Here is a 15,502-nt window from a genome sequence, read left to right as displayed (position 1 = left end):
TGTTCCTCAAAAGTCTGGTTCCTTGCCATAGCATAGCCAGAAGACTTTAAAATATAAAATATCATTTTACAAGTGATAGTTATTGCTTAAGATTAGAAACTACACATAGTCCACTGAACAGAAAGAGAAACAACAAAAGTTACCCAGACTCCCCACCATAGGAAATGAGCATTAGCATTTTTAAAAATGTTGATGCCCCCCCCGCAAATGGAATGACCCTGTTCATTGTAGTGAACTCTTTTTGTAAAATAAAATGTACTGTGAACCTATGTCCCTGTTAGGAAATATATTTGTATTGGACCACTTTGCAACTCCCTTGAAGCATCATCCCCCAACCTCTTCTCTAAGTTGTATTTGTTCCCTCCCCTTCTCCCAAATACTCAGTTTCTCATCCATGCTTGGGGTTGGTTCATAATTTCTTTACCTGATGTGCCTCCTTAAGTTTCTCACTTCATGCTTTCACAGTTGGCTGAAGTCTAACCTCAGGGCTTTGCCATGGGATACCCAGACACCCACCAGTTGCCTCAATTTATCTAAATGTGTTCTTGTTTTGATAAAATCCCTAGGTGGTGTTCAGGACTAAGTAAATGTTTGGAATCAGAGCAGTTCAACTTGCCTTGGGTTTCTAAATGCCACCTTCAAGCTCAGAGTGAAAGCTTAAATCTATATGCACTCTGAAAATCTGATTTATTTAGTGTTACTGTGTGCTAAACCTGGAGTCAGAAGGTAAAGTGGAGTCCAGCCAAATAAAACTCATGTTTGCCTACTGAGGCTTTCTGCTCCCTGGGCCTTTGGGGAGTGTGTGTGTCCGGTTGGTAGGTCAGTAGCTCTCAGGAGCCGAAATAGAAAAAGAAGTCATGACGACATGGAATTAGCTAGTGGCATCTTTTCTTGTCAGAAGGCAGTTTTAGTTGGTTTCTTAAGGGCAAAATGCCACAAATCCGTACCCTGAACAATTTACAATCTAAAAGGTCACGTAAGCCTATATTTGCCAGAATCTCTAAACTTCTTACTGGGAAGGAACTCTACCAAACTCCCCCAACACATCTTTTAAAAGGACTGAAATTCCTTGTGATCACTTTGACTAGGATGTTTTACTCAAAATGGTGCTGTGAAAGATTAAGAAATTTGGCAATGTTAAATACCTCACAGAAGAGAAGAGGAAAAGGATGGGGGTACATGATCAAAGTATGTTATGTGCATATATGAGAATTTGTTGTGATGAAACCCTTGGTTCCATTCAATTAACATGTACTGATGAAAAGAAAAAAAAAAGGAGAGGGGGAGGGAGGAGGTAAGTAAGTAATAACACCATTGTACTTGGTACCTTGTGGTGCCAGAGAATAAAGTGAGATATAGAGTTACCTAATAAAGCAAACCCAGAGCCTGTGTGCCACTCCTCACACCCCAGGGTACATCCCCCATCAAGATCTCCATTTCTTCTGCATGAACACCTTTCTTTCAGGCAGGGCAAATGGATTTCCACAACAGCCTTTTACAATTTGCCAGCTCTGATCCTCCCACTTTTGTTTTTCAACTTTCTGAAAGCTCATCTCTCCCAGAAAGTCTTTCCTAATAAAATGACTGGTTCAGGTACACCGCTCCTGTAGCTCCTGTGCTGGATGTTGGCATTTTTGTGCACCAATAGATCTATACTGCTACTGGAGGGGTTCCTAAAAATAAACGATCGAGCACTAAATTTTTTAATGAAAATGAAGAAGAAACACCTCATAGAAAAGAATAAAGCCAGTTCCACTTACTAGCTACGTGAGGTATTGAGTAACAGAGAATTGGTTGTAACCTAGCAACTAATTTATAAACACAGGACAATGCAATCACAGTTTATAAATATCCTGAAGAACATTTAGTCACAAAGTCCAAGTTTGTGGTTTCTTTTTTTATACTAATGTATCAGTGTGAGTTTATTAATCATAACAAATATACCAGACCAATATAAAATGTTAGTCATAGGAAATATAGGCAGACCCTATGTTTATTTTTAATGTTTTAGAATATTTTTATTGATGGGCTTGGGGATGTGGCTCAAGTGGTAGCGCGCTTGCCTGGCACGGGTGAGGCACTGGGTTCGATTCTCAGCACCACATAAAAAATAATAAAATAAAGATGTTGTGTCCACATAAAACTAAAAAATAAAAAAAATTTAAAAAGGAATATTTTTATTGATGCATATTAATTATATAGAATAATGAGTTTCATTGTGGCATATTTGTATATGCACATAACATAATTTGATGGAACTTTTTTTCCTATGCATATGGAGCACCATTATCTTCTGCTGAGTTTGGTCAATGTCTATTTCTATTATTTGCAACAAATGACAAGATATAACCTGTTATATAAAAAAAATAAATAAATTGCTATGGTAAAGTTCCCAAGGTCCAGAAGTGTTTCTAATGTTTTTCTGATCCATCCCCTCTCTACCAGGGGTCAGAAATAATAACAGGTAATGTGAAAAATGGGACATACTTCCGAATTCATGTTAACAAGTATAAGATAGTGGAGACCATCACGTGCCTTTCTAAGGAGCCTTTCCCTGCTTCCAACTACATCCGCTTGCTTGGCCAGCATGAGCAAGTCCTCAACAACCTGTGCGCTCGTTATGACGACAAGCTGATCACAGATCTCTACAGGTAGGTTGGTTGGACATTGCCTCTGATGGTGGGAATATAATATATATGATGGTTCATGAATGAGAGATGAGTATTGTGATGTGCCAGAGAACAAAACAGGAAATAGTGGAGAAGCAAAAGTAGTGGAGATTTTGTTCTAATAAAGACTATGTGACCACTAGCATTGGCTGGAGATCAAAGGTCACACAAGGAAGTGCATGGATTTGGATGTGTTTACACCTAGGCCCAGATCCCAGATGCAACCATGCACAGCCTTCACACTACAGAAGGCTCAGATGAGATGACATTCGAGTCCTTTTCCATAAGGGACTTCTAAGAGCAGTGGTCAAAAACCTAAGACTTGGAGTAGGATGTGGAAGAATCTGGTCGTGGTGGGAACTCCACAGTCACCAAACCATTTGTGATCCCAGCCTTCTTCCTCCCAGCACATGGTCAAGCAGAGATGGGTAGCTATTTGTCCAAGATGCTGGTAAGAAAATTCCCACAGTAGGCAATCTAAACCTTTGTCTTTTCAAAGTCTAAGAAATGCTTTCATGCTATACCTCATGGAAAGCATGGCATTCTAGAATGGAAAGCTACTTCTGGATGCAACTTGCCACTTAGCAAGGCTAGGAAAATTTTCGTCTGTCTACAAAACAAGATGACAAAGTCAGTGCCAGATACAGAGAAAGGATATAAGTTGTAAGTTTCCAGTGTCCTTAGTACTCATAGGAGTAACTTCCAGTATCATAATCAATCTTTCTTCCTTCTTATTTTTTTTAATTGTAGAATATATAAAACATATTCCACATATTGCAAAAAGCATGTTCACATATGTGAATTGTGCATGTACCCCTTAAGGGAAAATAGTACTGTAAATCTATGTGCCTACTATCAATGTTAAGAAACAATTCCTTACCTTGAGATATTGGAAGCCCCACTCTGCTGATATCTCTATTTCTTGGGAGGCAGTCACTATCCTGAAGTTTGAATTGGTCATTCTATTTCTTTTAAAAACAGGATCAGCAAACTCTGTCACAAGAACTTAATTCTGCCCTTGTAGTAAGAAAGCAGCTATCAATAGCACATAAATAAATGGACACGACCTGTTCCAATAAATTCATTTATTAAAATAGGCACTGGCTGTAATTGATCCAAGGGTCATAGTTCACCAACCTCTGTTTTAAAGATGTGCACATATATGATTTCCTAAATAATACATTAACTTGTTTACTTTGAATAAAATCTATGACTTGCTAAAGAAAGTCAACATTCTGCTTAGCACTGTTTGGGGGAACCCTCCATGTTAGCTTAGCTCATTTGTTCTCCCTTTTGTGTATTCTTCCATTGTGTGACTGTCATAGTTCACTCATGAATTTTCCTGTTGATGGATGTCAGTTGTCTCCAGTTTGGTGTTATTACAAATAAAGTTGTAGCCATTTGGATCTACTTCATGTGCAGAATTTCTCTAAGGGTGGTCCCAGCTCTGTAACTGCTGGGTCCTGGAACATACACATCTTTGGCTTTACTAATTGATGCTCAAATGTTTCCCCACAAATAGTCAGACCTATCTAAACTCTCCCACCCACTATCGTGAGTGAAAGTTCCTTTTGCTATGTAGTGCTGTCAACTTGGTACTATTCAGACTAAAAACTGGCCAGTCTGGTGGTATGCAAAAGTATCTTCCCATGACCTTAATTTGTCCTTCACTAATTAATAATATTTTTTTTGCTTTTTCATGGGCCATTTGTGATAGTTTTTATGAAATGCCTATTTATAACATTTGTCCATTTTTCTTTTGGTTGTCATCTTCTTAATTAGCAGGAGTTGTTTATATACAAACTTGTGTTGTTCATATATTTTAAACATTCTTCTCACATTTTGAGATTTGTCGTTTATCTTTCTATATGGTGTCAATTTACAGATATTCTTAATGTAATCTGTCTTCTTTAAGGGTGGCTTGGAATTTTTTTGGTACTGAGGATTGAACCCAAAAGTACTTTACTACTGAGCTACATCCCCAGTCCTTGTTTTTGCCTTTTAACTTTGAAGCAAGGTTTCACTAAGATGCTGAGGGTCTCACTAGTATAAAGTAGTATATTTATAGTATAAAGTAGAATAGGAATAGCTGGCCTCGAATTTATAATCCTCTTGCCTCAGTCTCTTGAGACACTGAGATTACAGGTATGTACCTCTGTACCCAGTTCTCAGAAAATTTTGTCCCTTTGCTCTTCCAAAAGTTTTATAATAAACTTGTCAAATTCCATGAAAAGCTCCATTGAATTTAGTGGGACCTGCATTAGATCCTAACTCAGCTAGCTGAGAACTGACCTCTTTTATATTGATTCCAATATCATGACATAGCATAAGTCTAATTTACTTAGGTCTTCTTTCATATCTTTCAATAAAGGTTTATCACTTTATCCATAAAAGTTTTATATGATTTTTGTTTGATATGATCCAAGGTGCTTTATATTTTATTATTATTTTGAATATCATTTTTATTGATTGATGCAGCTATATTAGAAAAGCCCTAATTTTTGTGTGGCTCTAATCTTGCAAATTTGCTTAACTTCTTCAGTCATTCAAATAATTTACCTATAGATTCTTTCAGATTTTTCCACATAGAGAAATAATATCATCTGCAAATAATGATAGTTCTCCTTTCTCTTTTTCAATCTTTGTGTTTTTCATTTCTTTTTCTTCTCCTACTACACTGGCCAATATTTAAGAGTGAGGGATGGCAACCTTGTCCTCATTCTTAATCTTAAAGGGAATGTGCTCAGTATCAAATATGTAACATTTGCAACTTATATTGTTATAGATGCCCTTCATTAGGCTAAGAAAATTCCTTTTGGTTACTGGTTTGCTAAGCTCTGTGTGCATGTATGTGCAGTACATCCATACATTCACCTGTGCTGAGTATTAAACCCAGGGCCTTGTGCATGCATACCATGTGCTCTACTATTTAGCTACATTCCCAGCCCAGCATGTTTATTATGAATGAGTTTTGTGGGTTCCCCCCACCCTGCCAGGAAAGAGTATTTCTGAACCTTTTAAAGCATAAAGATATCTTCATAATGCTTTTATACATAAACCATATTTTGAAAAAGTATCAAATTCTTTAATCACAGGCTTTCCCTTTTCAAATCCTTGTAGACTTTAATATAAACCTTAAATAAAGAAAAGAACAAGTATTCTGCTAAGCTAGTGCAAGGGATTTTATTATTGCTTTCAACCTTACTGGAAACATTTGAGTTCAAGGGAATCCGTTGTCTATTAAAGAGAAATTCTACTTAGTGGTGAATGATATGCTAATACTCTACTTCGGACAAAAAGAAATGTTTTCACATTTGAACAAATTAAAAGTCATGATTGGTTTATTTCTCCCTGAAAAGGTGATTTTGAGACTACTGCTCGGGTCAAGCGTTAGTAAGACTGAGATCACTAGTCGGGGCGCAGCTGTTAACTGATGATAGTAATAATTTTAAAGGTTAATTTGATTTGTTTAAGATTGAATATTTAGGATGGCAAAACAAGATAGGATGGCACTGGATAGCAGGAGATGCTGATTGACATCTGTCGGATAGAAGCAGGGGGCAGGAAGATGGTCACTGATCATTTGTAAGGGAGGTACTGCAGATCCTGCCATGTGTTGGCAGGCACTTCCATTACGTGTGTTCATGTGCACACACAGCTGTGGCCACATTCTCAAGTGCCACAAAATACTGCCAGGTCCCAGCGCTGATTCTTGGCCCAGCACCGCCCACCCTGTCTGTTGTCAGACAGACTGGCAAGGCTCTTTCCAAGCAGGGTGAATGGCTTAGCTGATTTTGGCCACAATAATCACCATTTTTTTTCCCCCTGACCTTGGCAGTGCAAACAACAGCTCTCATTCAAATCTGGGCACATTTTCTTTGTGCACTTTCATCCACCGTGTCTGGGGGCACCTTCCCCGATGCTGGAAGGGCTGATGGTTAACCAACCACTCTGTTGTTCCACAAGTCAGGCACTAGTGCAGTATCTGTTCTCTTCTGATTCAAAGAAATCCTCTGGATCTTTCTTCTCTGTTTCCCTAATCCTATTCTCACCCCTCAAGGAACAGTGCAGTGCAGGCTCTCGCTGTGCCAATGGGAATGGTGGCAGCCACTTGGGTCAGATGTTGCTGTGGCAGTAGAAGCCTCAGGAGCAATGACTCACTTGGAGCCATATGGAGATGCAGGGTGACAGGCGAGCAGTCAGCCACCAAGATGCACAGGGCAGACAGCTGCCACAGGACTGCAGTGCAGCTGAGGGCCGCAGCCCAGGCTGGCTCAGAGTCCGCCTATATTTTATTCTTTGTTTTCACCTTGGAGTGCCAGTACAAACCACTGGCACTGCAGAGGGAGAGAGCTAATTCACCATTGTTGTTTGTGTACATGTGGCAGGGGATGGAGAGAATTGGTAGATTGATTGATTTACCACTTGGGAAAAAGAACAGAGCTTTAAAAAAAAATAAAAAATCATTTTTTCTTTTCTGAGCCAACCAGCATTTAAAATCATACAACAAATATGCTACTAAAATTCATCTTTTCGTGGTCTCCCCTTTAAAGTCTTTGTGTCTCACAGGTCCTGCATGTGCACATCACTTACACAGAGGTATGCATGCGTGCACACACATGCTTACTTACGCACCCCCCACCATCCAACCTTGGCAGTCCTCCTGTCTGCTAAGTCATTTGACATGTTCAGCAGTGACCTGCTAACACTGCTTCCCACTTCAGGGCACTGGAAGTGAAAGGACCTTTTAAGGAGGTGCAAGTAGTCAGGGACTGGGAGCTCTGGGTGGAGGGAGGGGGGCTAAGGTGGCTTCCTGAGCTGCTGTCTGTCAGGGATTTTAACTAGGCATGTTCCACATTTTCTTTGCTTTCTTAACTCTGGCTTCATCTTCTTTTACCCCTACTTATCGATGACCCTGCATAAAAAAGGTCTTCCCTTCTGACTGTGCCCCCCTTAGCCTTAATTAACAGTCGGTAGCATCCTTTGTCCTCACAGCATGAATAGGTCTTGCCCTAGCTTCATTGTATGAACCCATCAGATACTCATATACCTTGATTAAATCACCTCTTTTCACATCTTAACATGCTCAGCTCTCAAAGCCTGCCCTCTGACGGCCCTCTCCTCCTGCCAGCAGGCCACCTCCTCCACACTCCCAAACACTCAACAGCCTATTTTTAGTGGGTAAGTGCTGCTGTGCACAATATTCTAAATGGGATCCGAGCAAGTCCTTTAAAAGGCTGCCATTACCTTTTTGAACTGTGAGGCTCCAGAAGCTGTTCCCTTAGGAAAGCCACCTTGTGCTGCCTCTGTCTTCCAAGCTACAAAGCAGGATACTGTGACCTACATGGTCCCCTAATTATTTATTACACTGCAGTTGGAATCATTTAATCATGACTTGAAAAAGGCTTTCTGTTCGGCTGGACTCATTAGCCTCGTGCTGTGTCCAGCAGCAAACTGCACACAAAGTTCCAGGTGCCCCTTTTCCCAGACTTTACCAGATCTTGAAATGTGACTGCCCACCCTACCATCTCGATTTCTTTGTATGCACATAAAAGATATTGGGTGATAATACACCCTAATATACTCCTATTCCTCTGCTATAGTTTGAATCTTGAATGTCCCCCAAAGGCCTAGGTGTTAAAGGCTTGGTCCCCAGCCTGGGAGGTAGTGGAACCTTTAGAAAGGTGCGTCTGGTAGGAAGTCTCTAAGTCACTGGGGCCATGTCCCCTCCAAGAACAGTGGAACCACAGTCCCTTCCTCTTCCACTCTTAAGCTTCCTGACCATGAGATGACCATTGCTGTCTAGCACCCCCACCAGAGGCAACAGGTCCATCCAATCATGGACTGGAATCCCTAAAACCATGCACCAAATTCAACATTCTCTTTATCACTTGATTATCTCGGGTGTTTTGCGAGAATATAAAGAATGAGCAGCAAATTCAGTATCAGGAAACATCGGGGAAGCTGAGTGGGAACTCCAGTGTATTAACAGATATCATTTCACTAGCATTTCCCTACTTCACCTTGTTCAATGTGAATTCCTGTAGATTTTGATCACACTGTCCAAACAGGCACTGTAACATCCTACAACAGAGGAACTTGTTAGTATTCCCCTTACCAAAGAACTAATGCTTTCATTATTTGAAAGGAACTATGTCTATTTAAGCCACATATTAATACCAAGGGGAGATGATTTCAGCCCAGGGATGACCCTGCATCCCAGAAGATAGGGTTGGAGTGTGAGCTGTACGCATCACCAAGTGTGAGACAGGATTCACACACAAGGTTGTTGGATCACATCTGCCACATTATAAAAACAAGTTCAAACTTTTCACCAAGCTTTATAAAAACAAAGAAATGCCTTATGATAGACTACCACTGCCACCTTTAAGTTATCCGTGACTGCCTTGCCATTGCTGCCATCATGCCCACCTTTGTGGTTCTGCAGCTTCTTGGTGTGCAGTTGACCCTCTATCTGTGGGCTCTGCATCTGCAGATTCAATCCACTGTGGATCTAATATATTCAGAGGAAAAAAAATCGCATCTACACTGAACATCCACATTTTTTTCCTAAACCATGCAGTGTAACAACTATTTGCATAGCATTTGTGTTGTATTATATATTGTAAGTAATCTAGAGATGATCTAAAGTATTCAGGACAGACAATGGTGTACATTATATGAAAATACTGTTTCATTTTATATAAGATGAGCATTCTGGGTATGTGTGAGTTGTGGGGGGGTCCTGGAACCAGCTCTCCATAGATACCAAGAGACAACCGTACTTTCTGAGAGAATTGGACTTGAAACGCTTGTAATATGTAAAAGCAAATCATTGCTCCCTTTCCTTAGAGTAGAAATGAATGAAACTGTCAGACAGAGGGTTCAAATTCTGCATTATTCTTGGACAAGTCATCTAACCTCACTGAGCATCAGTTTTCTCATGTATATAATGAAGATAGTCTATAATAAACCTTCCCACATCAAAGATAAAAATAAATGATGATGTGGAAGTGTTAAAGTATTGTGCAGATGCATTTCTTTTTAAAGCACATAAATTTACTACATAAGTACAAAATTTTGTGTTAGTGTTCATGTTCCTCCAGACCCACATTAGCCTTTGAAGAGAAATAAAAACACTCTGGCCCTTTATACAGTATTCCTTTATACAGTATCCCTCCAAAACTGATAGAATTTTAGGAAAATGCAGTGTTTCCTTTAATAATTAAAATGGCAAATGTTTTAAAATCACATTGTATATGCACTTGCTAAGTCTCTTTTTTAAATTATCTATATGGAGGTACATATGATAGTTAATATACTTGTTTTCAGAGTCATGCTCTAAGACATAAATTTACTTAAGAAGAGGTCATTATCAGGAATTAAATAAGTGAGAAATCTGGTGCTTTATTTAGGGTAATAAAATATATACTAAGATTAGAATCAACAATGTACCTCCCAGGACATTTTATAGCAAAGGAATGGATCAAATGCTTCTATCTAAGCTACACTTAAAGATAATTTCATTTCAAACCACCCAAAGCAACCAAATAGGTTCTGAATCATTTGAAACTATAAACTGTGTGAGTTATAAAGTATGTCTAGAGTCTTATGTCTAATATCTATTCTATTACCTAGTCTTTGAACTTGCTTTGGAAAAAGTGTTTCAAGTGCTATCAATAATTACAAATACTGTAGGGGCTGGGGATGTGGCTCAAGCGGTGGCACGCTCGCCTGGCATGCGTGCGGCCCGGGTTCGATCCTCAGCACCACATACAAACAAAGATGTTGTATCCGCCGATAACTAAAAAATAAATATTAAAAATTCTCTCTCTCTCTCTCTCTCTCTCTCTCCTCTCTCACTCTCTCTTTAAAAAAAATAATAATTACAAATACTGTAGATCTGTGCTGCTCACTATGGTAGCCAATTGCCACATGTGCCTACTTAAATTTTAACTAAAATGAGGGCTATTGATGTAGCTCAGTGATAAAGCATTTGCCTACCAGTGCAAGGGCCTGATTTTGATACCCAGCACCAAAAATTAAAAATAAGAGAAGAAAAAATAAAATTAAAAATTCAGTTCCTCAGTCACACTAGCCACATTTCACAAGCTCAACAGCCACATATGACTTCCACTTCAAACAGTGCATTTCTATTATTGTAGAAAAGTCTGTTGGACAAAGCTGACATAGACCAGTTGCATTCATGGAATTTGTAGTGGGTAGTGTTGGGCATAGCATCTGTGAACAATTATTTCCCATAATGCTAATCACCAGTCCCTTTGGCTCTCAGTCTATAATACGTCGAGGATGTAGCCAGAAGATGAAAGCCCAATGCGTACCTGCTTTTGTGAGCTCAATTAGGAAGAAATTTCTCCCTAGATCATATGCCCAAATTAGAAGATGAAGTGGGTGGTGTGGGAGCATTTGGTCATTCTACAGTTGATACAGGAAGCACTTGGCCTTGCTGAATGAAATAAAGATTGTATCTGACCTCATCTTTCCATGCTTGTTTACTACCCAACTAGTCAAACCCCATGCACCCTGCTCCTTTCTGACAACAAGAGTTATCCAAGAAAGTCTTGATGGTGATTATATGATCCTCTTGTTAGAAGATCTCAAGTCTTGATTTGGGATTCAAGAGAGCCAACTAGTACTTTCTGAGCTGACTTTTGTCCCTCTGAGCATCCTTGTGATGTCACATTTCTTTCCAAACACGTTCAGTGGGAGTTAAAGTCCTTTATAGATTTTCTTCCTCATTGCATGCCCATCTGGCAGCACGTGGTTAAAGGTTATGATTTATGAGCTTAAAATAATAGCTGATGAGCCAATGGTTACCTCCAAGGCTAATAAAGTGCCTTAATATAAATACCTCTTTTCCAAACTCCAAGAATCGACTGAGTTTTTCTATTGTGATTGAAATTGCTAAAATCAGTGCATTTCAGAAATCACAGTCTCAGTCTTCTGAATCATGAGAAGGAACTGGTCTATCTCCTAGATGTTTTATGGAAAATGAACAATTGTTGGCAAAAGATGCTTTGAAGCCAACTGTGCAGTATGGCATCATCACACGCTACTTCTCATTCCTTTCCTTCTAAGCCTGGATCTTTTTAGGTTTCTTTTTGAGGATTATTTTATAAATATTTCCCATTACAAAAGCAATGTGTGTTTGTTTGTTTTTATGTATTTTTTTAGTTGTAGATGGACACAATATCTTTATTTATTTACTTTTATGTGGTGCTGAGGATCAAACCCAATGCCTCACACATGCTAAGCAAGTTCTGTACCACTGAGCCACAACCACAGCCCGCAATGTGTGTTTTTATAGAAAAATATTTTAAAAGACAATTTGAATATGAAACCCATACCTAATCCCAATACCCAAAACCTATTTTTAGATGATTGCACTGTATGGGATGAGAAGAGTTAGAGGGTACCTGCTGTTTGGTCCTAGGACCTGAAGCAAGCTCCTGGACAGTACAACTTACCTGTCTTGGAACCTAGGTGCTAGGATGATCTGAATTTTGGTCCAGCGTATTAATTTTTTACATAAGAAAAACAGAATGGCAGGGCTTGCAATGGGTCACAAACAAGACAGTGGCATCAATAGGACTAGAACCAGACTTCCCCAACTCTTTGTCTAACTCCCTGTATATAGGATAAGAGGAATAAGTGGTCATGATATAATGAGCTTCCTTTAGGGAAAAAAAGTGCTGATGTGTTTGACTTTTCAATTATCTGTTACAAGAAGATCAACAAAAAACAAAACCTATGCTTGTGACATAAGGATAATTTTGCTTCTCTACAAGGGGATGCCAGGTTAATTTGTGTGTAGAGGAAGAAGATATTAAAATTCAATTTTATTTTATCTCTAAAAATATAAGGGAATCAAGCTTTATTGTCAGTTGAAGCACAATCACACTGGTTTCCTCTTGGGCCAGATGAAATATAGATGTGTGTCTATATGGATTCTCCACACCCAGAAGACCTGGGGATGTCATAGTTTAAAGTCATCTTTGTTCAGTTGGGATCCTCCTGCAGTTTATGTGTGCCTGGTTCTGTGGATTTATAGGTACTCTCTGTTTTTAACCTCTACAAAATGAATAAGAGCAAGTAAAGGACTCTCCCAAAGGAACTATAGATTGAAAATTCTTGCTAAGTATATGCACAAGTGAACCAGAAATGACAGAGCCAAACTGTCTCCTATTCCTCAAATAAGCTCTTCGTCAGCCACATTATGAGTAAATACAATGATTAATCTACTGACCAGGCTCCTGTTTCAGACAACAGAATCTATTGTGGCTAGTTTAAACAGCTTTGTGTGGTTTGTAATATTCCTTGTATGGACCAAAGGAACAACAGGTTTTAGTTTGGCTTCTAGGAAAAATTCAGAAAATGACTCTTCACATCTGGCTAATCTCTGCTACAGAAAGGAATTTGTGGAACTAAAGAACTGCTACAACACACACCAGTTCCACAACCACTCCCTTCTACCATGATTCATACAATTCAAGACCTAGATGGGAGTGTCTCTTTGGAGGAAACTCAGTCATATGTAGAGCCCTCACTGCATATGAGCATGAGAATTTTAGCTAAAGCATACTGCAAAGAGTCTAAAATGTAGATGGCCAAGCCAGTCTATAATATTTCCATAATTACCTTGTCAAATTAGAAGTTAGTTCCTCCCAAATACAAAACTATGAAGAAGGCCATTTGAAATTTGGATTTATATCCACTATCAATAAGGATAAACTTTGTTTCAATTATATACAAATCAACAAAACCTTATCTAAAATCCTGGGAACAAATTTGTGGAATTCAATATTTTTTTCCCAAATTTTGGTAAACCATATTTACTGTTTCACTTAAAACACATAAAAGTCTTCACAAAATGTAAGGAATAGTTTTTAGAATACCAAATGATTTAATAACTGGATGTCACTTAACCACATCCCCCAAATACCCTAAAGAATGTTTGTAAGAATACTGAAAACTCGTATCACCTAACAAAGTAAAACTCGTGATTTCTGATATCCAATCAAAAAACTTACTAAACACACAAAGAAATAGGAAAAATGCAACCCATCATTATGGGATAAGAATCAGAACATCAAAGTTAACTCAGAACTGATACAGATGTTAGAATTTAAAGACAAACATTTTAAAACAATTATATTTCATGTGATCAAAAAGTTAAGATGTAGAAGATACATAAAAGACCCAAATCAAACTTCTCAAGATGAAAATGGTGATGTCTGAGGTGAAAACATATTAGATGGAATTATCAGCTGATTAAACCTCACTAAAGAAAAGATTAGTGAACTTGAAGACATAACCATTGAAACACCCCAAGGTGAAACACACAGAGAAGCAAAGAATTTAAAACAACTGGTAGGCGGTCAGTAAGCTGTGGAATGACTTCAAGTGGCATGAAAAATGATAACCAAAAGTTCTTCCAAATTTGATGTCAACTATAAACCCAGAAATCTGAGATGCTCAATGAATCTCAAGCAAAAAAAATTTTAAAAATATTGACACCAAGGTATATCACAATTACACTGTTCAAAACCTGTGATAAAGAGAAAACCTTAAAAGCAATAATAGAAAATGGGTACATTATTTATAGCAGAATAAATAAAAGAATGACAACAGATTCCTTATCAGGAATGATGTAAGCAAGTAGACATTGGAGCAATGTTTTTAAAGTACCATTTTTTTTCCAAATTTAAGAACATTTATCACATATTATAAAATATCCCCAGGCTAATACATGGCATAACCGGAGCCTCCCATACTATATAGATCATCCTATCTCCCTTCAACAAGCATCTCTTAAGTCATTCTCTGTCCAATTAGCCCATTTAATTTCTCTGTTGGTTTACTCTCTTCCAACTGGAAATCCCATTTATACAACCCCAATGCTGTGGACTTAATTGTGTCCCACCAAATTCATATATTGAAGCCCTAATCCACAAAGTGACTATATCTGGAGATAGGGTCCCTTGGTCACAATTAAGGCTAAATGAGGCCTTTAAGAATTGTAACATTATAAGAAGAGGAATGCATCTCTCTTTCACTCTGCCATGTGAGGACAAAGCAAGAAGGCAGAAGATGACCTTCTGAAAACCAAAAAGAAAATCCTCACCAGAAACTGACCCACTCACGCATTAATCTTGGACTTCCAGCCTCCAGAACTGTGATAAATAGATTTCTGTTATACAAGCCACCCAGGCTACAGATTTTGTTATGTGAGTTTGAACTGGCTCAGAAAGATTCACACCCCAAGTCTGATGCTACATTGTCCCTCCCAGTTCACTATGCATTTCACTGCCACGGAGGCAGACACAGGGTGTTTTGCTGCTTCCACCTTCTGATGGCCATGCTAGCCAAGGCACATGCAATAATGGGACCTCCATCCATGTCAGCTAGTCCTAGTTCTGACATTTTACCAGCCTCGGGTTTCTTATCTGGATGTCTCCTGCTTCTCATCTGATAGTGTTAACATGTGTCAAGGAGAGAGCAGATGTGGGACTCCTTCAGGCTTCTCTAGTGGTGCTGTCTTAGCAAGTCAAATTCCTTTAATCCTTGTTCCCCTTATGTATAAAAGAGGATTTAGGGCTACTTCCTGGGATTTCTGTGAAGACTACATGAGTGAATGTGCAGGAAATTTTCAGCTTAGAGCCAGGCCTGGAGAACTATTCCACTCATGATCACTGTGCTTTCCACCTTCCCCACAGCCCTGGGATCACACTGCTGTGGGTCCTAGCCATGTGCATGCTGCTCAGCTTTATTCCCTGCACACCACCCAAGATAACTTTGCAAAGTGACAGATG

The 15,502-nt window shown here is 38.9% G+C and overlaps 1 protein-coding gene across 1 annotated transcript in view; it reads left to right on the top strand.

Annotated features, from left to right (window-relative positions):
• The window catches only part of Cfap61 (cilia and flagella associated protein 61), a 247,891-nt gene that overhangs the window by 192,910 nt on the left and 39,479 nt on the right, over positions 1-15,502 (top strand). The window contains exon 24 of the mRNA XM_076848917.1: positions 2,446-2,651. Coding sequence (XP_076705032.1) covers positions 2,446-2,651 — 206 coding nt within the window. The remainder of the gene's footprint in view (positions 1-2,445; positions 2,652-15,502) is intronic.

Source organism: Callospermophilus lateralis, chromosome 3 (assembly GCF_048772815.1).
Source record: "Callospermophilus lateralis isolate mCalLat2 chromosome 3, mCalLat2.hap1, whole genome shotgun sequence".
NCBI classification, from domain to species: Eukaryota; Metazoa; Chordata; class Mammalia; order Rodentia; family Sciuridae; genus Callospermophilus; species Callospermophilus lateralis.
The sequence above is the reverse complement of the archived record's forward strand: the minus strand, read 5'-3'. Positions and strand labels throughout refer to the sequence as shown.